The sequence below is a fragment of the Pocillopora damicornis genome, chromosome 9 (assembly GCF_964200805.1).
Source record: "Pocillopora damicornis chromosome 9, jaPocDami1.2, whole genome shotgun sequence".
Classification (NCBI taxonomy): Eukaryota; Metazoa; Cnidaria; class Anthozoa; order Scleractinia; family Pocilloporidae; genus Pocillopora; species Pocillopora damicornis.
Window position 1 is genome coordinate 20,564,628 of NC_142678.1, and position 27,561 is coordinate 20,592,188.

Sequence of the window (27,561 nt, forward strand, 5' to 3'; positions counted from 1 at the left end):
TTTTCAGTTATTCTGACTTATCATGTGACCATTGTGTCACTCACTGTTTAAGATTTCGGACCTCACTCATCTCTATCGCTTTCACTTAATCTCTGAAAGATAAAGCGCGCGCAAATGACCGTTAACTATGACGCATCGTTTAATTTAGATCAAAATCATTGGGAAAACTCTTCTATTTTAGGTTGTAAGAAAAATGGACTAGAAAGTTTTTTTTTGGTAATTATTTTGGTAACGCCTGACTGATTGACTAATGACTGACTGACTAATCGATTGACTGACTAACTGATCGACATACTGACTGGCTGATTGACTGAGTGACTGATTGACTGATCTATTGACTGACCAACTGATTGACTGACTGACTGGCTGATTGACTGAGTGACTGATTGACTGATATATTGACTGACCAACTGATTGACTGACTGACTGGCTGATTGACTGAGTGACTGATTGACTGATCGATTGACTGACCAACTGATTGACTGACTGACTGGCTGATTGACTGAGTGACTGACTGACTGATCGATTGACTGACCAACTGATTGACTGACTGACTGGCTGATTGACTGAGTGACTGACTGACTAACTGACTCAGAAAGGTGGAAGGAAGAATCGTGCGAACAAACTGGGTATTTGTGTGTGTCTGACTGTCCTTTGGTCATATACGCGCTGTGGCATGAAATTTAGGACGTCGTTTTCTAATATCATGACTAATGGCTCCTAAAGGCTTTTAGAGCACCAATCTCTGAATATGTTGAGACTAACTAAAGTAAGCAAAGAAACAAACAAAAAATAGATCGATCTATTCATCCATCAAACACAGAAAATAAATTCCCTCTTTTATTTGTAAGTCCACAAAGGAGTCCACCTCCCAGCCTTTCTGATTGTTTCGCCCGTTCCCGTATTTCAGGCCCCGATCTTAGATTTCAGGTATCCCTTGACAACGTTATGAGTCTCTCCTTGTGATCGACGGTTCATTACGACAAGACTAAACTGCAGAACAGTCGTAATTTTGACGATAACACAACTGAGATATCACATTGTCATAATTTTAGCCAGTACGTTTACCTAATAAACATGTCTGATGAGGTGCAGAAGAAGCTTGATGTAGAGAATTCCAAAGTAAACCCGGAAGAAAGCCTGAAGGAACAAGCCGCTGGTGATAGAGAGTCTACGGAGCAGAAAAAAAAATTTTCCGTTCTGAAGGTGAAATTTGGACCAGATTCTTCTGGAGACACAAGTGGAGAACACTCGAATGAGTCTTCTTCACCATCCAGTCCGATCGAAAGCCCGCGAAGCCCTGAACATTTCACTCACGGTTACGCCACCAACGAAGCCATCCCCATGACTATCTTCTATCGTAGTCAGCACTCGCACGAACACGATGCCAAAAAACGGCCCACACTGCAGCAATTACGAAAAGGCTTAGAAAATGACAAGGTATGAATGTATTTTAAGAGTGGTCAACCGTTGAAGTACAAACGCTCGTGTGCGTTTCATTTTCAGCTTGGTGAATTTTGGAATTTTGACGTTCACTTGTAACGTGTAGTGTGGTCTTGCATGTTAACCATTTTTGATCAAGTTATCTTGATTAAGGGTTCAGTCGATGTTATTTTGATACGCTGCGGTAAAGCTAGTTTGCTGCTGAATAAATGAAATTAATGATGGTTTGCTGGAGAAATTAAGCTCCCAGGATTGTGAAAACAATCGATAACCACAATATTTATATCTTAGCTACACTGTTCTCTGGTCTTTTCGATGTTTATAAACAAAGCATTCCTGTGTCTTTAAGTCATATCACTACAGAAAACATCATAAAATATAAAATATTGCTGCAAAGTCTAACGCTACATTCACACGGCACCGGACCAATTTTGACCGGTGGAAAATTCGTGCGTTAAGGCGTTTTGCTCACATGGAACCACGCCAAACGTAAGAACATTTGGACACCCAAGAGTTCAAAAATTTGATCACCAAAATCGAGAACGAATTAATATACATCGAAATTTTTTTTTGCACTGTGAAGGCGTGGCTGCATGGATGCCTGGTAACTAAGCTGCATAACATGTTTGCAACCCTTGTACGAAGTTGACACGTATTGGGTTAATGATTGCGGTGCTCGGTAGTATTACAGCTCTATTGCATAATGTTACCTCACAAATGTGTTAGTTGTGTGAGCGTCTTGATAATGTCAGAAAATCAAGTTAAAAAACGTCTCACATCTATCTGTAAATCGAAGATGTCGAAGCAGCGAAAACATTGGATTAGAGCGGAGAGTTTGGCGGAAGAATTTTGTCGGCAATACTGTCGTGTTGGATGATTGGCGTGAAAACCTTGAATGTCCAAGGAGAATTTCATGAAACTTTGTGACAAGGTCAAACCTTTTCTGCAGAAGCAATCTACAATTATGTGATCTGCAATTGATGTTGAGAAGCAGGTAGCTGTAACTTTGTACTATGTATTGGGCGAGGAGAGATAGCGCAAGGTTGCTAATAAATGCATCCGGCATTGGAAAACTCCGTAGTGTCTGAAATTGTTCGAAGAGTTTGCAAATGCATTTGAATCGTCCTCGGGCCTGAGCGCATCAAATTACCAAAATCAGAACAAGAAGTGTGTGAGGCAATAAGCAATTTTTTTGATGCTCATGGCTTTCCACAATGCATAGGAGCTATTGATGGGACACATATGTTTATTAAACAACCCTTAGAAAATGCAACTGACTACATTAACCGGAAAAACAGATACTCATTAAAAGTGCAAGCCAGTTGTTAGTACAGATACTGTTTTACAGGCATCATGATAAAATAGCTAGGGAATGTGCATAACTCCAGACATCGATATAATATTGCTCTTGGTACATTGCAATTTTTACAAGAAAAATAAAAATCTATGAGTTAAATGGTGCAAATAAAAATCTTTGGTGCACTTACTGTTATCTTTCTGCCTAATAAGCAGGCACACTGGTAGTGCACATAATAAATGCAACTTAACTTTGTTAACAGAATGTGAAAACAGTGCACAATCCAACAGTTACTTTAGACACAATGTGAATTTTATTGTTCAACACTAATTAAAATGTGAAGCATCCTGCCAAAAACCTGGTTTGTTACTTTGCTGCTGCTGATATTGGGGATGAAAGTTATACCACAGGTGCTGATTCTGCTGATGACTCTGGTGCATCATCCCCAGCATATTGCACCCATTCTGCAATGTGGAGCTCAACAAATGTAAACTAGCAGTAAAACTTTGTATACTTTCCATACATTGTTCTTCTGACTTTTCAAGCTAGTCAATCATCCTTTTTTTTTTCATTCTGTTCTCTGTTGTGGTTTTCTTCTTAACCTAGAATCTTTTTTCTCTTTCTGTTTAGAAATTAAGTTACCTCTTGCATCAGCAGTTTTTTTTAACTGCATCCTTGCCACTTTCATCCGAGGTTGTCTCACCAGTTTTATCCTCCATTGCGGCATTATTCGCTGCCAAAGATATTGATCCAGTTTCATTTCTGTCAGGATTTTCATCACTAGGTATCTCTTCCCTGGTCTCAATAGCTTCAACAGCTGGATATCCAGACCATAGTTCCGTGCATTCATCAAATCATATTGTTACTACTCTTCCCCCTTTGCTTTGTGATAGCTGAACTTTATCCTCTTCAACTTCGCAGTGATCTTGTCTTTGGAGAATATACTAGTATCCTTGCTGTTTGGAAAGTGTGTTGGGTCTGCTTCAATGTTTTTTGGATATCTTTTGATGAAAAGCTCATGTAGTTCCTTATACCGTTTTCTTAACCATTCCCATTCCTTCCCCTTGGTTGTTTACTCATTTTTATATGATGAAGCAACATAATAAGCAGTATTGCTGTCTCCTCATCTGTCCAGGTGAAATGTTCATTTTCAGTGCTACAATGCAAATTGACTTTTTCCTTTCTGAATGCTATTTTGCATTGGCTTAAGAAGCATTCTGCACTTGAGGAGATGATAAAACAGTGAAAAATGTCACAAAATTCATCTTGTTATCAGTTCCATCTGAACAGAACAAAACTTTCACATGGTTCCATGGGAACAGAATGTCTGGTTGAAATTTTCGGCAGGTTGACGATATGTTCAGTACCATGTGAACATAGCCTGAGTGTGTCTGTATCCTTGACATGCTCCACTTGGTTAAATGAGCTGATTGATCAAAAACACTTGCACTCATATTGACTATATGGGCAGCTCACTCACTGTTTTTGATTGTAAAAGCTCTGTCAAAGCTTCTTAAAAATAAAATTTTATTCAATTTATAAAACTTGGCATGCTGACTAGACTCTAAAGTTGTACTTGAGTCATGTAGAAGTTACTAGATTATGTGATTAAAAAATATGCAAATTAATATGCACAAAATTGTTTTGAGGTGTGGTAAAATTCACATTGTTATATACCTAGACTTTCACTCAACAAAATGAACACTGTGATTGGTTGATTCTTGGTCACTTACCCCTGATCAAATTCAAATGCATCCCAACTGAGATACAATTGCGCAGTAGTTACCTGTGCACTGAATACAACAGGACATGATTGTTTAAGGGAAGGTCTAAATATATTATAGCGACGCTTGATCGCCGCTAGCTGGACCGTACGAATCTCACTGATCGACACAACAAATATCGCCCCAATTTCTTTCATGGAACGCCTCCTTTATTAAATGTCGTATTTGACCGTGAAGCTAAAAATAATTGATTCACAAAATTAGGGACAAGAAATTAGCTATAGAAACACTCGAGGTAAATTAAACTTACATTGTTGCCGGATCTGGCGAGAGTTGACACAAAAGGACCTTTCCTTCCTTCGATAAAAACGACAGACAATTTCTTTCTATTAAACCACGAGTGCTTGCGAAATCGATCGAATTATTGAATTGCACAATAGATCCGTTCTGTTTGGAAATGCGATACCACTTACGGAACGCGTGACGAGGCACCTAGTGTGACTTTTACAGATTATTAATTAAACGATTACTAAAGCAAAACAAGGGATAAACCCGTGCCTTAGGGGCACTTACAATATAACAAAGCACTTAATGTATGGTCCATTGGGAAACTAGTTAGTTTTGTTTTCCCTTGAGTCCTGATGTTTCCCTTGACTTCATTTCGGGAAACTTTAGGACTCTCAGGAAAACAAAACTAACTTTCCCTCGGGACCATACATCAAGTGTATAATATTCAGTTACCGAGAAATGTTTCATTTTTGAGCAATTGATCATTGAACCTCTCCTAGTTTGTTGAATTATTAATTTGCGCAGCATATTTGAACAACCAAAGAAAGTGGCCTATGATTTTCAAACTTTTCAACCATTTTTCCAACATTGCAAGTAGATTATTATGAGGACAGAAATTTGTGGCCATTATTTTTTAAAAGTAACCAGTTTAAGTTCACCGTTATTGTAAAATATCACCTTTTGATTAAAAATCTGAACAATTTAATCTTTCAGGTGTTCTACAATTTATTATCTATAATATTTTTGAGATAAGTTTTAAAAATTTGATACAAAATAAAGATATTTACAGCTGTATGACTATTTCTAGCATATATGCTTTTTATTTATGTTAAAACTGCTGGCATGCATGATCAACTCTTTTGTAATGGAACAGCATTGAATTAAATGATATTTACCATTACAACTTTATACTTTGATTTATATATGGTACATTGATAAATTGGACTGGCAAGTTAATCTTTACTTGCCAGAAAAAACAGATGACTTTGTGAGAGTGATGCAGTAGTTTTCATTGTGGTCTACTAATCAAAAACACTCAAACAACCTAAAATTACTGACCCCAAATAAAATAACATGAAAAAATCTTTATTATGTAGCATGACAGGACGGATAATGCATGCACTGTAAGTACCTCCCGTTGTTCCATACAAAGCCTTAGAAAATTTTTCTAAGGCTTTGTATGGGACAACGGGAGGTACTTACAGTCCACGCGTTTTTCCGTCCTGTCATGTGGTAAATCAGTCGGCTAATTACAAGTAAAGTCGAAGGGGTTACAACAGGGACAAAGCAAAGTGATTTATACTCATTTCAAATTTTCATTTTACTTTTCAGGCCGAATTAACAGAGGAAACTGCCCCTCTGGGTGATAGCATGGATGGCCAGGATTCTATAGAAATAAGAGATGCAAGGAGTGCACCAAAGTTTGGTTGGATTGAAGGTGTGCTTTTTGGCTGTCTGCTCAACATATGGGGTGTGATGCTTTATTTACGGCTCCCCTGGGTAGTGGGACAAGCTGGAATAGCTTTGGCTTCTCTCATTGTGATCATGTCTGCTGTGGTAACTACTCTGACAACATTATCATTATCTGCAGTTTGTACCAATGGTGAAGTCAAAGGAGGTGAGTGGCTCTCATGTCGCATGATACATTACATTATTATAGGCACTGACTTGTCATTAGAACAGCACTGCATGCACATCCAGTATTCTGCTCGATATTATTTACCTATTTATGCATTCATCATTGACCAATCAGGATGGAACTTTTTTTGAGTATATGATGAGTCCCCAAAATATTTTAAGCACATTGGGTGATATAAGTTACCACAACAGAATTTTTTCCTCGCGATACTGAATAATATCAAGCAAAAAAGTGATCAAAATTAAGAAATTAAAATATTCATCAGGGGGTTATTAGTTTATCCATTACCAGTTTCTTCCAAAGTAACACAATAAGAATTGTATAACAGACAGTATGGAGAATTACTAATTAGATCTTGGAGCCAAAATGGTTTCACAGGACGGAATCACATGTTTCCGTATTTCTGAAACGTGGCGGAAACATGCAACTCCATGTTTCCGTTATGTTTACGTCTTACGGAAACGTGAAAATTAAAGTCTACGTGTTTCCGTCACGTTAACGGAACGGAAATGCCAAGTCACGTTTCCGTCATATTTAAGCCAGCACATTTCCGCCGTTGTTCGTTTCCGTCATGTTTCTGCAAACGGATTTGCAGTTTTTTGCTACATCTTACCAAAACACAAACGCGAGATGGTTCTTTGAACAACAAGGAATCTTAATGCTGTTGGCCCGTCACTTGTACCTAGGCCCTCCCTGAGGGAAACTACATCCGGGCTCCCCAACTATTGTTGTTGTTGTAACACGAAGTGCTCGTGGTCAAGCTCAGGAATAAAGACTGTGTTCATTGAGCCCTCGATATTGTTTGAGTCGTCTGTACTGCCCGACATGGTGTCAGGAGTGGGATAGATCCGATAAATCGACAAGAGAAGCATTTACGGAGAGCAAACGTACATTTAGCGAATTCAACGACCGCAGCCGACTCGTCAAACAGCGATGGCGAACCTCGAGCGACCTGAATTGAAACTCGGCGGGAATATGTCAGAAAATTTCAAGAACTTCGAACTCAGATTCCACGACTACTGCATCCAAGCAGACTACCGAAACTTAGCGAAAAACCCCAAGACAGAGAGAGCAGATTACTACAAGAAACCGTTACTGGAAATATCAGCGCTCCGATCGGCAATGCCGGACGAAGCCTTGCAAGTGATCCGTTACACAATTGAACCCCAGATAGCAGCTGATGATCAGAAAAAACCATGGATCTGGATGGACAAATTACGACTTCATTACACTGGATCTATCGGAAGCTCCCTATTGGCGGACAGATTTAAATTCTGGAACACTCAGCAAAGCCCACACGAATCTGTTCAGGAATGGGAAGTTAAGGTCAGACAGGCGGGCAGCCTGTGCTCGTACAATGCACTGACCGACGAAATGTGCCGTGACAAATTCGTTTTTGGCTTGCACGATGGCACAATGAGAGCTGAGTTACTAAAAACGCATTTAAAGTCGGACGGAATGCCCAAGAACATGCAAGATGTCGTTGCCGAAGCCAAGACCCTCGAGTCAGCCCAAAAAGCCAACAAACTCATAACAGACGCCACAAAAGGAATCGAGGAACAAGTTAATTGGATAAGCCACAAACAAATGAAACTAAAGCGGGAGCCTGGAACCTGCTTTTGGTGTGGAGACCGACGCGGACCTCACCCTTGGAAAACATGCCCTGCAAATGGCAAAACCTGCACTAAGTGTGGAATTAACGACCACTTCTCCAGAGTCTGTCTCGAGACAGGCGCCCCCCAACATGAACAACCAAGGAGAACTACCCAATGGCAAGCTCAGGGTAGGGGGCGAGGCCACAGAGCACCTCGCGGCCGGTCCCAACCAAAACCCCCTCGTGAACAAAACGTACATATGCTGCAGATGACAAATGATCAACACCCTGTGGAGTACTACACTGATGACTACCAAGAACAGTGCTACTCCCTGGAAACACGGCAAATACACAGTATCCACACAACCCACGCAAAGAAAAAATACTTTGTTACACTGCCCATGTCTGCAACAGGGAACAAATTCAGCCCAGTGACATTCCAAATAGACACCGCCGCCACCTGCAATACCTTGTCTGAAGATACCCTTTTCAGGCTGATGCCAAACATGAAGCTTAGAAAGTCACCCTACCTACTACACCCCTATGGCGACTCCCAGCCGCTGAAACCACTGGGGCAGATCGACCTTCTGTGCGAAAGAAACAAACGATACGAATCGCTCACATTCCAGATACTTCCTAGGGATGTCATGATGAACAAACCAGCCCTTCTCTCTGGCTCCGACTGCGAGGCACTGGGGCTCATCACCATCAGGGCACACGAAATATTCTCACTCACATCAGCAGTAAGAGACTCGTCAGGCAAGAGAGCCCCTACCTACCCAGCCAGCTCGTCACAAACCAATCCAGACCCAGGCGACCCAGCAGCTCAAGCCAACGGTACACTCAAGGGAGTAAAAGGCCGCCACCCTGACCAACCCGACAGTGCCAACCCATACGGTGACCCAGCAACGCCCTCACCTTCTAAACCTATAATGATCCCTTCCAAACGACGCCTGGCCCCACCCGGGAACCTCACCAAGGAAGACATACTCACACAGTATCCTGAAAACTTCGAAGGCCTTGGCTGCCTGGGACCCCCAGTTCATTTCGAAGTAAAAGCTGACGTCTCACCAGTACAAATGCCAATACATCGAGTCCCTGTGGCAAAACGCATGAAAGAAAAGGAAGCCCTTGACAGATACACCGCAGCTGGTATCATAAAGAAAGTAGAGGAACCCACCTCATGGTGCTCCAATGAAGTCATTAAAGAGACACCAAAGAAGACAAGAATCTGCATTGACCCCAGCCAAACAGTCAATAAAGGAATTCTCAGACCAGTGTATCAAATGCCAACACTGTCTGAACAGCTCCATAAACTCTGCCATGCCAAATGTTTCTCACTTGTTGATGTCAGAGAAGGTTTTCTACACGTACCACTAGATGAAGAATCGTCACTGATGACGACAATGCACACGTCTTATGGGAGATACCGATGGCTCCGCCTCCCATTTGGCATATCAAGCGCTCCTGAGGAATTTCAAAAGCGCCTCATGTCAGCTCTAGAGGGTCTTGATGGAGTATTATGCATCGCCGATGATATACTTGTGTTCGGAGAAGGAACAACCTACCAAGAAGCTGAGATAGATCACGACCGCCGTCTCGTCGCACTTATGGAGCGCTGCTCCAAAAAGAACATAAAATTAAACCAGAGCAAACTGCAGTTCAAGCTAAAACAAGTCAAATTCATGGGCAACGTCATAACTGATCGAGGAATGCAAGCAGACCCAGACAAGATAGCAGCAATCTCAGCAATGGCCCCACCCCGAAACAAAGCAGGTGTTCAGCGATTCGTGGGAATGGCCAACTATCTCTCACCCTATTGTCCAAACCTCAGCACCATCATCCGGCCTCTCACCCAACTCACCAAGTCAGATATCCCCTTTATGTGGGCACAAGCACAAGATGACGCATTTAACAAAGCCAAACACCTCATCTCCACTGCACCAGTGCTCCAATACTATGACCTCAGTAAACCGGTCACACTTCAAGTCGACGCTAGTGAAGAAGGCGTGGGCGGTGCCCTCCTTCAGCCCAATAGTGAAGGACGCCTCCAACCCGTAGCATACACATCAAACAGCCTCAACGCAACGGAGCAACGATACTCCCAAATCGAAAAAGAGTGCTTGGCCATTTGTAACGCATTTGGAAAATTTGACCACTGGCTCTATGGCAAATCAGATATCGAAGTTCACACCGACCACCAGCCACTTGAGACCATCTGCAAAAAACCTCTGCACAAAGCCCCAGCACGGCTACAGAAAATGCTAATGAGACTGCAGAGATACCGCTTCACCATCCAATACAAGAAAGGAACCTCACTCTACCTGGCAGTCACTCTCTCAAGAGCAGCACTACCTACCCCAGTACATGCCAGGGTCACAGGCTTTGAAGTATTCAGGACTGAACTCACAGAGGAATCCGATACCCACAACCCCCGCCTCACAGAAACCACCGAATCTCGCCTACGCGACGAGACCAAAAAGGATGAACACCTCTCCAAGTTAATGGCCACAATCGCCCAAGGCTGGCCGGATGACAGAAAGCAGCTACCACAACCACTACGAGCATACTGGACCTACAGAGACGAGCTAACCACTGACAATGGCCTCATCTACAAAGGCGCCCAAGTTATGATACCGCAGTCCATGCAAGCTGAGATGCTGCTGAAAATCCATGCAAACCACTTTGGTCCTGAATCAAATGTACGCATGGCACGAGACGTACTATTCTGGCCAGGGATGAGACAAGCAGTGTTTGATATGTGCAACAACTGCAGTACCTGCGCACAGTATGGATCAAAGTCAACAAAGGAACCTATGCGATCACTTCCGATTCCAACACTACCATGGCAGATCATCAGCCAAGACATCTTCCAGTACAGACAGAAAGCCTACCTTGCAACAGTGTGCCATTTTTCTGACTGGATCGAAGTGGATGAACTTGACGACACTTTGGCAACATCAGTCATTAACAAAACCAAAGCTCATTTCGCCAGGTTTGGCGTTCCACGTATCTGCCACACAGACAACGGACCACAATTCACCAGTAAGGATTACATGGACTTTGCCTCTCAGTACGGGTTCAAACATACCACCTCAAGTCCCTATCACTCCCAGGGCAACGGTCGAGCCGAGGCAGCAGTGAAAGTATCGGAGTCTATGCTAAAGAAATCAGATGACTTCCAAATCGCCTTGCTCAATTACAGAAACACACCACCAAAAGGCCACACCTACTCTCCTGCCCAACGCATGGTGAGCCGCCGGACACGAACGACGCTCCCAACAGCTGACCACCTTCTCGAGCCCATGTCAATCAACTGTGACACTGTATCAGCAGAAATCAAGGCCAAACGCAACACCAGTAAAGCTCACTATGACAAGACTGCGGGCCCAGAGCAGAATAGCATCAACATTGGTGAATTTGTGTACGCACGACCACCGACAAGCAAACCAGGCAACCCTTGGGCATATGGCCGTGTCACTGGACAACGCCACTCAAGATCTTACACCATACAAACGCCCCACAGTACCATTCGACGAAATCGGATACACATCAGGCATGCAGCACCTCCTCCTCTCCAAACACCACCGTACACCCCACCCACGCTCACGCCTAGACCAGGCCACAGCCTTGCAAATCACTACAATCGTCTAGGATCAGAGCTGAATATGCCCACTAATCAGCCTACACAGCAACCACCTCCCTCATTAGACAAAAGTAACAGCGGCCCAGTTCTCGACACCCCTTCCCCTCCACAACCACAAGAACCAAGCACACCAGCCACGGGCCCAAGTGAGCTGCCTATCGACACACCCCTTGCTACAATTCAAGAACAGCCAAGGGATCACCAACCCGAAATGAGAACACGCACAAGACTCATCAAACCACCAACTCGGTTCAAAGACTTTGAACTCAAGTAATGCCTGCCATAAACGTTCGCGCTGCATAACAGCACGGTTGCAGAACTTTCCATGATAACAGTCCGAACAGAACCTTATATAAGGCTACACCTGCCTACTTTACTCTGTCCTATTTACTATTGATTTTTTTTTTTTCAAAGAAGGGGGGATGTTGGCCCGTCACTTGTACCTAGGCCCTCCCTGAGGGAAACTACATCCGGGCTCCCCAACTATTGTTGTTGTTGTAACACGAAGTGCTCGTGGTCAAGCTCAGGAATAAAGACTGTGTTCATTGAGCCCTCGATATTGTTTGAGTCGTCTGTACTGCCCGACAATGCGACGGCTGTGTTATTTAATCAGGTTAGGCCAAATGAGACAGTTGTGTGACTTAGGTCGGTTGGTGCCAATGAGACAATTGTGTCACACTGGACGAAAAAATGGATTTACTAGTGTTTGTCAAGGTGTGCAAATGTGGTGCAAATTTGGGGCTCTAAATTTGAACTGAATTTGCACCAGCTGTAAACTGAAGGTAAACTCAAGTATTTGTACCTGACAAAACTGCCTGCAAATGTGATGTAAATACTACATTTGCTTAACATTTACCTTACATTTGCTTCCAAGGTAAACCTGGAGCTTTAACACATAGTTGTCAAGCATTTGCCTCCGGTGCAAAAGTGACATATTTACTATTAATGCAATTACAAGTAAACATTATGCAAAACAGTTTGTTTGCAGCATTTTTCAACCATATTTACTTGCAATAGAAATAAGTACCTTTGCACTTAATACACTCTAATTTGCTAATTGAGCAAAGCTGTTCATTTGCTGTAAATTTGCTCTGATGTCAAACAAACAAAAATAAAACCCCTACTGAGTGGCCATTTGCCAGTTCCCTAAGGGTGGCTGATTAACTGGGTTTGACTGTATTCAGAATAAAATTTTATATAGATGAAATTGGAAGTAAATGAGATTGATCTATTTACCTTTGCTAGAAATCTGAGGGAAGTAACAATTCAGGCCACAGGCCTGTCAATCATCCACTTAGAGGCTGATGACAAGAGTCAGGCTGGCCTGCCCATATAATGTGATCTTAGAAAACAGTCAACTCAGCTCATGTAATCCACTCCTTATTAAAAAAAAACTAATAGAACAAACAAAAGTGGCAGGCCTCTGCCTACCACAGATATAACATTTTATTGTCTTCATAAACACTGCAAACATATATTGCATGTGGAAATTATTATTATTTTAGCTGTTATCACACAAAACTGACAAATTATTTTGATTGGGCTGAACAAATTGTCTAAATCATGTTTTATATAGATCATGTCTTCAAAAATCAAGTCACAATAATTCCTAAGAAACTCTCATATACAATTAAACTAAATAAATAACTTTACAAATCAAATACCTTGGTATATAATTAAAGAATGGGTAGAAGAAAGACTTCTGTCACTTGAAAGCACTGAGTTACAAGATGTGCCATTTGATGACCCTTTCAAATTTTCACCATTCAGATTCAGAAGCATACAGTTTCAACAGGATCACCTGAGAAAGAAATTTCTTGAAGAAAGTGATATAAGATCTAAATATTTATCATGCATGTCCTGATGTAACTGCAAAGTGTCTTCATCTGTGCTTTATAGGATAGCACCAAAATCTCAATTTATACTATAGATTTACTAAAAGTAAATGTAAATGCAATATCAAAACTGAGTGAACCAAGTTTTATCCAATTACCAATATCCGGATACCCACACTTGACACTCCCTTATAAGCAAAGTTAGATGTTTCAGCAGCAAACTTATTCGGTACTGAGAATTTGATCATGTTTGCTATACAGAGCGAAGTTGGTCCATGCTTTTTTGGTCAAGAGTTTGCTCACATTTACCATACCAAGCAAACTGGGTCAAACTTTTGATTTTGTCAACATTTTATTATCTGAGCAAACTTATTCAATACTAACAATTTGATCATATTTGCCATACGGAGCAAACTTGCTCAATACCAAGAATTTGCCAGCAATTACCTGCTTATGCAAACCTCATCAATTCTACGAGTTTGATCATGTTTGCTGATCCAAATAAACACTCCAAAATTACGCTTTTGAGCACATTTACAGCGTTTTGTGAGCTTGCTGGTAATCATCACTGGGTAAAATGCCAAATTTTAGTGTCATTTAAGTAAAATTAAACAACTATTAAACCCAAAGACAAATTTAAGCCATGTTTACTAAACTTAAACATGACTTAAAAATGTACCTTTGTTTAGGCGAGGTTTAAGCATTCTTAAATGCAAATTAAATCGACATTGAGATTTAAGCTATGTTTAAGTCATTTTAACCGTACTTAAATCCTTTGAAGGATTTAGGGTTACTTTAAACCACCTTAAATCTAACGTTAAACCTATTGGGGAGATTTAAGGTCTAGTTAAAGGAGCCTTAAATACAACATTAAATTTATCATAATATTTATGCCGTGTTTAAGGACCTTAAAAACACATCAAATCTTTTGGTGTACACCAAGTCTACTTTATTGACATAATCTCTCACCAGAACCAGAAACCATACGAGAGCAGCCTCCAGCAACCTTCAATGAATTAATCATAGATTAATATTAATATTATGTATTTAGTAAAGCCACAATATTTCACGCTACTGATTTTATTGCTTTTTCAATTCTTTGGGTAATGAAACTGTGTTTGTTGATTGTGAACAAGAGACTTGATTTCTTGTGTTGGAAACTGTTTCACTAAAGGAAGGTGGTTGCACAGGGAATTTGACTAACCTGAGCAAATAAGGTACATTTCTTCAAAACCATATAATTTTAGTATATACCAAACCAGTGGACAGTGTTTTTTGCATGCTCTGATTGGCTACTCAAACTCAGGATAGTACATGCATGTGCTATCCACTTCCCAGCTTAAGCTGAAGTGTGAAAAACTTTTTTTTGCAGTGTTCTGAGATATAAATTTATAATTCTTTTATCTCACTGGTTTGGTATATACTTCACAGCTCATTAAATATCCACCACCACTAAGGGGAATAATATTTATTGTTAAATATATTAAAAACAACAACGACATGTGAATGTAGATTGATGTTAATAACTGGCTGGTAAAATAATGGCACGGCGTGGAATAGGGCAAACTGCCATGAGTTTTACATTGTCAAGAGTTAAATAAGCTCCAGTAAAAAGACTGTGTATCCTATAAACAGGCAAAAAGTAGCTTGATGCTCTAGGTTCAAAGTTATTTGCGTCCCACACACAAAGGGTATTAAAACTTCCCAAGCATTGGTTTTGCTGAACAAGGAAACCGGGGTTTCTGAGCATGAAGTAAACAGCTCTGAACTGCAAACGTCACCAGACATCTCTAACTGAACGTTGAAAAGCGCGCGTTTGTATCGAGGACGCGGTATGTCTCGTCCCCAGAGTGAGGCCGAGATCCTTATGCGCATGACAAATACCGTATGAACGCCAATCAAATGTCTAAAACTATAATCGCGGGATATTTGATCTTTCACTGTCGTTCGTTCACTCGGTCGAGTTTCGTTTCGTTGCGGGCACGTGTTTGGATTCTTCCTCGATAGGATGATGGCTGCAAACGATCCAGTTCAAGAGAGACAGCTTGTTCTTATGGAAAGAATGAGTAGAAGGATTGATTCGATTCTCGAAGGGCAAAAGAAACTAGAAGATACGAATGCAGTCCTTCGGCAAGAAAATGCAAAGCTGAAGAACCAACTTGCGAGTCTGGAAGGGCAGGCAAAGAAGAAAGGCAACAAACGTTCTAAAAGCTCTCGCAGAGAATCAAATGTTGTGATTCCAAATGACTTAAGGGTAAATATTCTTTAATTACTTTAAGGATATAAATTTTTTCAACTTTAGTACCGTTAAGTTGTGTTTGAGAGTTTCAGTTGCGGTGTATCAGAAGCATAAAACGTGTCTTCAAAGACACCGCCATTCCACCATCACGCGTGTTCTGTGTTAACTTAAAGCACAATATGTGTAGATGTTGGTTCTAGTGCTTATCACAAAGTTGGAACATCCTTGTGCTGAATTCTTGTGCCTATTTTGCAAGCATTTAGCAAAAATACTGTTTACCCAGTTTAAAATTCCACTGTGTACTGTTTACCCAAAAACCCTGCTGACCCTGATTAAAGAAATAAACAAGTTTGTGGTTTGAATTGACTTTTGACATATGATGTTCTTCCATATTATCTTCCAGAAACGGTTTCGGTTCATCTACAAAAAGATGGTAGAAAAAAAAGTGACACAAGGTTTCATCATTGATGAGGAGTATGTTATTTTTTTACCATACATAAGATGATGTGTTTAAATAGCAAGGCACTAAGAGAGATGGCATGCAAAATATTAGAATTAAAACTTTACCACCAAGAACTAAATCTCTCTCTGACCAGCTTCTTCTAAGGGACTGTTAGTTATCTGTTTTGAGGCCAGTGTTTAGAGTCTGGGGCCAGTGTAAAATATTCAAATTGGGAGTTGGAGGTGGTAAACTTTTAGAATCTGTTATTTCAACTATTATGTTGCTGATAGATTAATACATGCAAATTTTTGTTTTGAGAAATCTTTTCCCCCCAAGAACCAGAAATCCTAATGTCAGTTTGAAGGTGTAAAAAGCATGTAGCTTCTGCACTGTACCAGCAGTGATTAGAAAATTGTCCCTCTTGTATAACTGCTTTACTTGAATTATTATTTCCTTTTTTGGCTGAATAATAATAATAATATTATTATAACTGCCTCTGGCTATTGTTTAAAACAAAAATAACATTCTCATTTTTATTACAGTCCACAGTCAGAGAGAAACCAGAGTATTTTTACAAAAGTGAAAGAAGTACTGAAAAAAGAGCATGGAGGAGAAAGCCGCCTATGGACTGACTTACAAATGGAAGGTATTACATTACAGGTCTGGAATCAAGTTTTAATGTTGTGTGCAAGTTAGAACAAGAAACATTTACCTTGTGCAAAATCAAACAAATTTTCTGAAATATGTTGGACAGAAAACTTAAAAACTAAGAGGGAAAACACAATATTACCATCATTAATTCTTTTAATTAATATATATCCATAAGCTGATGTTACATATACACATAGACTTGTCATTGTATTGTAATTTTAGGATATCATGCAGCGATAATAATTATTGTTTTTAACTCAACAGCTCAGTTTTATCGGTACTTCAAAACAACTAAAGAAAGAGAGCAGAGGATAAGAAAAGGGAAAAATGAAGAGCATAAAGAAAAGTGCAAAAGGAGCAGGCGTTTGCTAAATGTAAGGACTAGCTAAGTTGTCTTGCTTTTGCCATGCTAAACCTATATTCAAGAATAAATTTTCAAGATAGTGTGGCTGAAGCATGGCTTCTGAATCAAACGTTTCAATTCAGTTTGACAACAAGTGTTGTTTAATACTGTGGCAAATTTGTGCATGGCATTGTACCACAATACAATGTGGGATAATATACAGCAACAAAAAATGAAACAATGCCATGCACAAATTTGTCATACACTGTAAGTAGGACTGGTATGTTTACAACTGGTGTACAAATACACATTAATTAGGAAAGTCAACCTTGCTGGTAGTTAACCAAATAACATGGGTTTGCTTTAATTTAGTACTGTTTTGTAGCATGAATTTTTTTCTGGGAGTTCTATTTTTTGCTGATTGTTATTTTCATATTTTATATCTTTTGTGGGATATCATTTTGAGTTAGAAAAGTATTTCTATTTGACAATAAATTATATGTTTCATAGATATAATTTGGTCTGGTTATTAACTAAATAATGACTAAATTGTTGCTTTTTGTTCCATTAGAAACTGGAAAGGCGTCAGTCATCCTATGAGATGCTACAAGCTTCTATGACACCAAAAGAAAAACAGTATTATAGTGAAATCCTTTACATTGATTATATGAGTAGCAAAGAATCAGATTATGAGGAGCAAGAAGATTTCATTACTGGTGAAAAAGAAAAGAAACTGGCAAGATATGTAACCAAGAAGCTATCATGGGAAAGAACAAGCTTGACAAATGCAAAAGCCAGGCTAGACAGAACCTACAAAAATAATTTGACCCCCCATGCCAGGTCAATGGCTAAGCCAAGGAGTGTTGGTGGCATGTCGGAGAGGCCTGCACCTGCTGGCCCACTTTGGGCTGTCAGGCAGATAAACAAAGAGTCGTGATTGAAAAAACACTTAACACTTTTTTCACTTTTTATTCATTTATTTATCATGTATTTAATGGCAAACTGAAGTAATTGTTTTGTTAGAACAAATTATTGTCATCTAGATCACAGGGATAGTTTCTTCCAAGTATTGTTAAATTTATTGACTTATGATGGGGAAAATTTGTTCCTGTCAAGCATAAATAAGCTAGGTATGTGTGACATTTTAACCCTTTAACTCCCAAGATCTGATTGGTAACTATCCTCTCTAGCTGCTACATATTTCCCTGTAACTTAGTTATGAGAATCTGGTGTGATATCAAGACAAAGACCTATACCTGATAAGTTTGAGAATTCTCATTATCTCTTTGCTGGATAAGTTCAAGATATTTTAGGGAGAAGTTACTTGTTAATCACTCCTCCAAAGCTAGAAAGTTTCCGCAAGGGTAAGATAAATTTGAATTAACACGTCTGACATAGAGACCAAAGTAGATATATATACTACAGGTATTTTGCGAATAGTAGGCTCTGCAATGAATTGAAGCTCTATTTAACTACAACCTTATCTTATGGAAGAAAAATAAATGACGCTTTGGCAAAATATAGCTGTAGTATTTCTTTGACTGAAGGGGAAAACGCCATAAGAGGTGTTCTGTAAATTAATAAGACTTTCCACCTACCATGAACATTATAAGGGTGCGTTTCGGAAAGAAAGAGGGAAAAAAAGGTTTACCAAAGCTAGAAAGTTTCCGCAAGGGTAAGATAAATTTGAATTAACACGTTTCCGAGACGTAAGCTGTAGCGGAAACATGAAACAGACCTCAGTTTCCGGAACGGTTTCTTGTGTTTCCGCAGGTTCCATCACCCATTCAGTAGCCCGGAATACGTCAACGGAAACATGGAAAAGACATGTTTCCGCAACGTTTTCTTGTGTTTCCGCAAATGTAAACCCGAAATTACGATTGCGGAAACATTTGTTTCCTTTAGCTGAAACTTGACGGAAACATGCACAAAAAGTGGTCCGGTTCCGTTGTAAACGCAGCAACGGAAACGCGAGAAAACGTCACGAAACCGGTAACGGAAACACAGGTTATCCGTCGTGTTTCCGGAACGGTTTAACATGTTTCTGCCACGTTTCCGTTTACGGATTCTTGCAATTTCGTCCTGTGTTTAGCATTCTGGATGATGCATGTTACTATCAGGCACCTAATTTCTCCAAACACAATTCAGTGATGCAAATTAAATATTCAGCAAACATGCTTTTCTTTTAGGTGGTGCCTATTATCTCATTTCCCGTAGTCTAGGGCCTGAGTTTGGAGGCTCCATTGGCATAATCTTCTCAGTAGCCAGTGCTGTGGCAACAGCAATGTATGTGGTTGGCTTTTCAGAAACAGTGCGGGATATTCTCCAGGACAAGGGCTCCCTTATGGTAGATGAGTTTAACGACATACGCATTATAGGCCTCATAACTGTTGTCGTTCTCCTCGGCATCACCATGATTGGGTTAGAATGGGTTGTGCGTGCCAAAAAGTTACTTCTCATAGTACTAGTTATTTCCATTCTCAATGTGCTGATTGGAACTTTCATTGGGCCACAGTCTGACAAAAGCAGAAGCAGAGGTTTTGTGGGGTACCAAAAGGAAGTGTTTGAGACCAATTTGAGTCCTGACTACAAAGGCGAGAGTTTCTTCTCTGTCTTTGCAGTCTTCTTTCCTGCTGCAACAGGGATTTTAGCTGGGGTGAATATATCTGGTGATCTCAAAGATGTGCACAAGGCTGTTCCAAAGGGGACCTTGCTGGCCATTCTAATCAGCACCATTGTGTATATCATGCTTGCCTGGTTTGTGGGTGCATGCGTCGAAAGGGAAGCTCTGGGGTTTGTGCAGGAGGTGTTGCAAAATACAGCCAATAAGACTTTGGCTTCTTGTGAAGAACAGGAGTGTAGATATGGGCTTCTAAACAATTTTCAGGTAAGGTTTCCTTTAGATAAATAAAGCATTTATTGTAAATTTATTCAAAATGCTCGCACATACGGCACTGGTATTCCATCCATCTTATTCACTTCAACCCTTTAACTCCCAAGATCTGATTGTAAATCCTTGGCCGCTACCTTCTACACATCTCCTTGTAAATTAGTCACAAGAATGTGGTGTTATTTCAAGATACCATTCTCGTTACCAGCTTCCTTGATGTTATAATTATGTGTATTGTGGAGAGAGGTTACATGTGAGTAACTTATGGGAGTTAGAGGGTTTTGATAAAATAGCTTGGCTTGAAAATTCTTTGGTCCAGGCTCCTTTGTACCACCCTGTTACAAAAGATCTTTCCACTGAGAAGAGGGTTGTTCTGCTGATTGACCTCAATAATGTCATGGATAAAGTCTACTGACTTCTAGTGAGAATTATGAGTGAAAATAGCTGGCAAAGATGTTATTGAAGGTCATTCGGCCTCTTTGTGTTGCATTTGCTCCCACATGCAGTATCAATGTAGTGTATACAATGTATACAACTTTCCCCAAAGACTGAGGCCAATTACTTCGAAATTTTAGTCATCAATCAATTGATTGATCTATAACATATTAACGTGGTTATCTTTTAATTAATTTATCTTTCAGGTTATGGAGGAAGTGTCCGGATGGGGTCCAATTGTAACAGCAGGCATCTTTGCATCCACTTTGTCCTCTGCTCTTACGAATCTTATCGGGGCACCCAAAGCATTCCAAGCAGTTTGCAAAGACAAGCTTTTTCCTTACATAGATTTCTTTGGTGTTGGTTATGGGCCTGGCAATGAACCTCGTAGGGGCTACATCTTGGCTTTCTTCGTGGCGGTAGCGTTCATTGCCATCGGAGATCTCAACGTGATTGCCCCAGTCATCTCCAGCTTTAACCTCATTATTTACGCTCTCGTCAACTACGCCGTGTTTGCTGCCTCGTTGTCGCGTTCTCCGGGATGGCGGCCCTCGTTTAAGTACTACAACATGTGGGTGTCGCTGTTAGGGGCCTTGCTGTGTATCGCTATGATGTTCCTTATCAACTGGTGGGCCGCACTTTTGACAATTTTCATTGTGCTGATATTGTACAAGTACGTCGACTTCACCAAACCTAAGGTTAGACTTGAAATCCGAAGGAAAGTGTGTGGTTTTATATTTTAGTCGGTCCTGTGTAAAAAGGTTGGGGTACCATCTAAATCATTAACCTTCAGGAGTGACTAACATCTGATTTCTTCCTATGGTATCACCCCTGAATCAATAAAGGAAATGATCACCAACTAAAGCAGTGTTCTCCTTTTCAGGCAGTAACCGGTAACATTTATCACCTGTAGTACCTCTTATTACCGTTAAAAATTGCTTGGAATTCTTGAAAATTCATCAGGCAAAAGGATTGCTTTACCGGTTTGAAAATTTATTTTACCTGTCATGCTTAAAATAAGGGAGAACACTGCTAAAGGAGCACTAGATTTCTAACAAATTCTCAATGTCAGCACCTGAGGAAATGGATAGAGAACAGTAAGGAGAATATGCATACTGATGTTAGGGTGTAAGGGGTTAATAGACTAGTTTTCATATCACGAGAAGATTTGCCATCTCTCGCTCTCCGAATAGACAAGTTACTGGACAATAGCAATCTGCGGCGTAACCATTTTAGCGTGGAAAGTAGAGGGATTTTGTCACAGAATGAAAGTGGAAGTAAATGATACGCGAGCTCTGAGCAGTTATCTCGTCAAGCGACAAATTTAAATTGTTTTTCTAAAGTAATCCCACTGTCTTTTAGTCAGTGGTGACGAGCGAAAAAGCAAGCATTTTACTTCGAGCGCTCGCCGTTTCGCTCGTCTCAGTGACTGAGAGACCGAAACCGCCCAAACTAATGCGGGATTACATCCGTTTCGCTTCACCTCGCTATGTTATTGTATTGGTACAGAAAATAGCCTCGACCTCTTAGCTAATTAGAAGCAAAGTTGAGACTAATCTTTGGTTAAGCTTGTTGGTTCGTACCGCGCTCGAGAATTTCAATACATGTACGTACTTGCTTTGAGTTCTCATCGACTCCTGGATATATTTATCTTTTCCCTGATAGGAAAATCAAATAGTGCGAAACTCAGGCATACAAGCATCAAATCTACCACGGGGTTTTCGACAGTTTACTCAGCATCCTGTTCGCTTTTTCTCTTCACACAGGTGAATTGGAGATCATCTGCGCAAGCGTACGCTTTCGTGCAGGCCTTGCACTACACTCACCGGTTGGATGGAATTGGTCATCACGTGAAAAACTTCCGTCCACATTGTTTAGTGCTAACCGGACATCCACACGACCGACCCAACCTTACATACCTAGTGTCTCAGATCACTAAAAACGTCAGCCTTATGGTGTACGCTAATGTGATAAAGGAACCTTTTGGAATGCTCCCTGAAGACGAATCAGATGTCGAGTGGATGAGAAAACACAAGATCAGAGCTTTCCGCGCTGTGACCGCAGGTAAGCAATGTACTGCCGAATTACTAAAGAGTTGCCTTCTTTTTCAATTTTTTTTTTAAATTTCCGCCGGTGCATATCAGTTTTTCGCTCTGACTAACGCTGGAAACGTCAGCTTCAGAAACTCTCTATGGTGGCCAACTTACCGCATTTTCAACTCAGTTGGTAAAACCAATTTATTTTATATCAGTTTTAGTTTGCATATGTTTTGTTGTTGTTTTCCTTTTTCCTGTGATTCGTTATACATCCCCAAATTATATACGTTTTGTTTGTTTGAAGATATGTTTAATGAGTGGCAAATGGTTACATTTGTGTGCAAGGGATTGCATTTCCGCGCTTTGTTCACGAAACACAAGAGGCAAATAAATGACTGAGAGACTATTGGTTATCAAGAGGGCATGATTATTTGATACTGATTTTCGAGCACAAGTCATATGCAGTGACCTGTGGCTCTTACACGAAATGGGTTATAAAAAAAATCCCAGGAAAGCAGCACTTCTCTAAATCAGTACTAACATCGCTGCCCTACTCTTACCAAAAAGAGAGAATCTTGAGAATACGCTCCAAATTAATCCGTAATTGCCTTCGGGTGCATGGAATCACAGAGAAAAACTCGCATGTGTATTTGGTAAGAAAAGTTCACTTTTCTTTACCAATGTCATCTCTCTGTTCCCTTTTTTCCCCTCTACAGCCCCCACTCTCCGCACGGGGGTGCAGTCCATGATTCACCTCACCGGACTGGGAAAGATGCGGCCAAACACGGTTGTTATGGGCTATAAGAATAACTGGACAGATAAGAGGTACTCAAGTGAGGTAGTAGACTATCTTGGCGTAATTAACGACGTCTTCGAGCTCAGTTATGGTCTGGTCATTTTTCGAATGAACGAAGAACAGAATAAAAATTTTATCGTAGAGAAGGTGGATGAAAGCTCTTCGTCAGATTCGGACTCGATTATGGAAGGAGACGAATATCCTAAGCCCAAACGTTCCTCTACGGGGAAAAAGTTAGCAAACGAAGAGAGAGAAAGTCTTACTAGCCCTGAAAAGGCGTCCGAACCAACGTCCGAATCTTCGCCGACACCGGAGGTCAAAATTGCATTGAAAGAGAAACAAACGGGCACCATCGATGTCTGGTGGCTGTACGATGACGGTGGTCTGACAGTATTGCTGCCTTACCTGCTGACACTTCATGGTGCCTGGAAGAATTGCAAATTGAGGTTTTTCTCGGCTAACTTTCGCTCCAAACACGAGGTGAATCCGCAAGGTTTGCGAATGGCAAACTTGTTAAAGAAGTTCCGCTTTGACGCTAGCTGCGTGGAGCAAGTTGAAATCGGCAATGAACCGCCGTCGCAGGAGAGCTTGGATGCTTTCAGACGTCTGCCAGTCAAAGAGGAGCTTGGAGAAGAGCCTATCAAAGACCCGAAAGTTCTGAGAACGATTCGCATCGGAGAACTCGTGCGGCAGCACTGCTCAGAAGAGACAAGGTTGGTCGTAATCTCCATTCCAGTCCCCGTCACTGACGTCACAACTCCTTTGATGTACATGAGTTGGCTTGAGGTGATGTCCGCTGACTTACCGCCGGTGCTACTCGTACGTGGCAATCAAACCAATGTGTTGACATTTTACTCCTAGTTTAGACTTTACTTTTGGTCATAAACCTTTTCTTAGCCAACATACGCGTCCTACGAAGGCGGTTCTGTTTCAGTTTGATGGTTTAGCGAACTCAGCGCATACTAATAAATATTACTGGCGAAACAGAGAAAGCGAAGCTAAGAAACTTGTTCTTTTTGAAAATCTAAACAGTTGACGTCTTTTAAGCTAATTCGTGCAACCGACTAACCAGCGTTCCTTATGTACGATCTTATGGAAATGTTCGATAAGAACCAATATTTTAGGGGAACCCCTTTAAATTACATTTTAGGGGAACCCCTCTAATATTACACCTTGGGAACGTCATATCGAGGTATCGAATTGTTTAATGACACGGAACAGTAGTCGCATTAGTGAAGTGTTGTTGAGGGAGCTTTTGCCAAAAGTTCCAATAACGACGCCTCTCTAATGCAAAACTAATATGTGTAGGTTTTTAAAAATATTGCAAAAATTAGCAAGATGGGAATGTCTGTCACAATTATTAGATGAAATGATCATTTCATGGAAAACAGCAGCAGTTTTAAACGTAAATAACAAAATGCACTCGCGTCCATATGTGATTTATCTTACGTATCGGAAGAAGACAATGCTTGAGGTTGAAAGAGTTTTTGAAATAGGACCAGTCAAGGAGTAAAAATTAAGCTGAATCGCCATTAATTTCCAGCATCGCGGTATCACTTCGATCACGTTCTCCAGAAGATGACAGAGTAACTCGGTGATAGTTAATTAGAAATCCTTCAATCATGACTTGGTAACATTGTAAGCTGTCCCACTTAAAACCACATGGTGTTAATGAAGATATTTTCACGTGGTTTTCAAGAGGACAGCGATAAATCCCAGTGTAAAAGCTATTTTACGATAGGGTAAAATGACATAGAATTATATTGAGCCTGTGTCGAGGTTTTGTATTGACAAGGCGACTGCTTATGCCATAATCATTGGCACCAGGTATTATATTTTGGCAATAAAAATCAACAAGAAAATAAACTTGGTTTAACAAATGGCCTTTAAGGGTTGAGGTAAAGAGTAGATAATATTATTAATGATTTGCAGTCTCTTCGGACCAAAATACTCAGTATTGTCTGAAGGAAAACCTAAACCTTAGTGCTCATATCTGCTCTCTGCAACTCTACGCTTATGAAACTTCCACCTTTCAGATAGCAACACTTCAGCTTTGGTACTAACTCTTACCTAAGATCTGCACTAACTGTCTTCTTGGTTCGTTTCCAACCATTTGACAGTTAACTGCACGAAAACTTAAGCAATGATTTCGAATAATTCCTCGATTCACCTGTGCTAAGATACTTCCATCTTTTTCCTTACCTGTTCTTGTTGATCTTTTTTAGCATTTCAAAGGAAAAAATCAACAAAATCATGTGCGGTTTTAAGTTTCGGGTCCAGAATATTTGGCCCTAGTTATATGAAGGTAAATGAGAACAAGTACATGAGAACAGTAGTGTTGTTGCGGGAGTCATCTCGGTCATCAAACTCACGAACAGGGACTGGTTATTACCTTCCATAGAGAGAGTAAAATGCGATGAAAATTTCTTCGATAGTCTGCGTTCCAGCCGGCGTAAATAAAAACATTCACTCCAGAATTAGCGTAAATCAAGCATATTGCAATGTTAACCACTATTGGTGGAGCGGAGGGCTGCTCCCACATCTCCACCACGTCAATCACGACGATTGGCAGCACAAGAAGAATGAACACGCCTATCAAGATCGCGATCATACGGGCACCTTTACCAGTTTTGCTGGTGTTACGAACGTGATTGCGCATGCGTGCATGGGGCTGTTCAGTATGACTGTTGCTGAAGTTTTCTGTGTGACCCTGACAGCCAGTTGTGCGGAGTTCTTCACGAATAAAAGAATCTTCTTTCAGTTGGGAATTATTCGACTGCAAGCTGAATTCTTGCGCCGCTATAGCGCGTGAATGTTTGAAAGATGCTTTTAGGATAAAGAAATAGACTATTACGATTGTTATTAATGGCAATCCGTGAATAAAAATGTATCCAATCGCGACATATGTTCTGTCCAATGTCATGGTAAAACGGCACGTGCGGGATAGTGTAGGGTTATCTGATCTTCCCCACCCAACTAAGGGTGATGCTGCGAACAAAAACATGGACGACCACGTTAAAATCACAGAGCTGACAAAAACCTTCGTTGTGAGCCAAGTGTGGTATGTAAAAGGCCATTTGATGGCTATAAACCTGTCCACGCCGACAAGAAGAATACTCATGTTTGAAACACCTCCAAAAAGTATGGTGAAAAAAATAACCACTGAACAAGGAACTGGAGCTTGCTGTTTCCGTATTCCGAGGAGAACTGTGGCGCGAAGTGGAATGGCTAAAGCTGCCTGCATTAAGTCTGCGACGGCTAAATTTGCCAAGTAGAGGTCTGATATAGTGTGAAGATTCCGTTTGATAACGATGGCCGCCAAGACAAGTAAATTCCCAGCAACAGCGGAGATGGATATCAGAATTAAGCAAACAGCTGTTATGACAAAGCTGTTGTCAAATTTACCTTGTGGCGTATCTTCTGTGATATTAAATGTCAAGTCCATATTAAATGAATTTTAAAACAATTTTTAGTATTTGCAGTTTTTTGACGATCCATAGTCTCTCTCAACCGAGAAGGATTTTAGTTTGCCGACGGCGTGTTGTCAGCGCTGACAAAACGAAAGAATAGACAATGATGAAAAGGTTGAAGTTAAATTTCGTAGCTTCACTGACTTCTTCAGGCCCAAAGATTGGCCAGTATACGTGTGCCCGTCTTACATTATCAACATAACATGATCGTTAAAAAATGAAAATTTAGATAATGACGTTTCCAACAATTTTCGCCAAATAAGTATATTTTCATTTTCAAAAGATAGCTACTGGAGGATTTCCGACGGTTTCTAATGATCACAACAATATTACCCTGCAGATTCAAAATCTTTTTGGAATGATCACCCTACATTCTCCTCTTTCAGTTTCACAGAAATGTTTTTACTTTTTACAGTTGGTGATGGAATAAATGGAAATACAAACATTTCGCCGCAACGTATAACAAAAATTAATTATATTTACCTGGTTTTCCGAAGTCAGGCCTTTCGTCTTTTATTTGAAGCATAAGGTCGTATTAGATATCTCTAACAACAACCATTTTTGTTTCAGATTGCAAGGAAAAGTGGTTATGAATACTTACTATTAATTCAAGTCCCTTCGTAAATTTGAACCTCAGAATGTTGTTCTCGTAACCAGCAGTTAGTTTTGACAGATACTTTTAAGTCTTTTATTGCGATATTGACATTTTATTGTTTGTTGTTTAGCGCACATTTGAATAAAATATACCACTCGTCAATTACATCGATATGGAAATTTCTTTGTTTACTATTGT

The 27,561-nt window shown here is 40.4% G+C and overlaps 4 protein-coding genes across 4 annotated transcripts; 3 read left to right on the top strand and 1 right to left on the bottom strand.

The window, feature by feature from the left end:
* The first annotated feature begins 959 nt into the window (after nucleotides 1-959).
* On the top strand, nucleotides 960-25,178 carry LOC149040597 (solute carrier family 12 member 2-like). The gene is made up of 6 exons (XM_089182933.1): nucleotides 960-1,440; nucleotides 6,085-6,370; nucleotides 19,331-20,028; nucleotides 20,673-21,164; nucleotides 22,233-22,530; nucleotides 23,219-25,178. Exons 1-6 carry the CDS (start codon nucleotides 1,078-1,080, stop codon nucleotides 24,157-24,159), a joined length of 3,078 nt encoding a protein of 1,025 aa, XP_089039059.1. The 5' UTR covers nucleotides 960-1,077; the 3' UTR covers nucleotides 24,160-25,178.
* LOC149040598 (uncharacterized) lies at nucleotides 6,854-12,188 on the top strand. Its single transcript, XM_089182932.1, has one exon. The coding sequence runs from the start codon at nucleotides 7,325-7,327 to the stop codon at nucleotides 11,903-11,905; it is 4,581 nt and encodes a 1,526-aa protein (XP_089039058.1). The 5' UTR covers nucleotides 6,854-7,324; the 3' UTR covers nucleotides 11,906-12,188.
* LOC149040599 (uncharacterized) lies at nucleotides 15,357-18,660 on the top strand. Its single transcript, XM_089182934.1, has 5 exons — nucleotides 15,357-15,720; nucleotides 16,109-16,179; nucleotides 16,690-16,793; nucleotides 17,063-17,172; nucleotides 17,713-18,660. Exons 1-5 carry the CDS (start codon nucleotides 15,475-15,477, stop codon nucleotides 18,076-18,078), a joined length of 897 nt encoding a protein of 298 aa, XP_089039060.1. The 5' UTR covers nucleotides 15,357-15,474; the 3' UTR covers nucleotides 18,079-18,660.
* Nucleotides 25,105-26,986, bottom strand: LOC113666648 (octopamine receptor beta-2R). The gene has a single exon (XM_027182441.2). The coding sequence runs from the start codon at nucleotides 26,741-26,743 to the stop codon at nucleotides 25,667-25,669; it is 1,077 nt and encodes a 358-aa protein (XP_027038242.2). The 5' UTR covers nucleotides 26,744-26,986; the 3' UTR covers nucleotides 25,105-25,666.
* Between the last annotated feature and the right edge of the window lie 575 nt (nucleotides 26,987-27,561).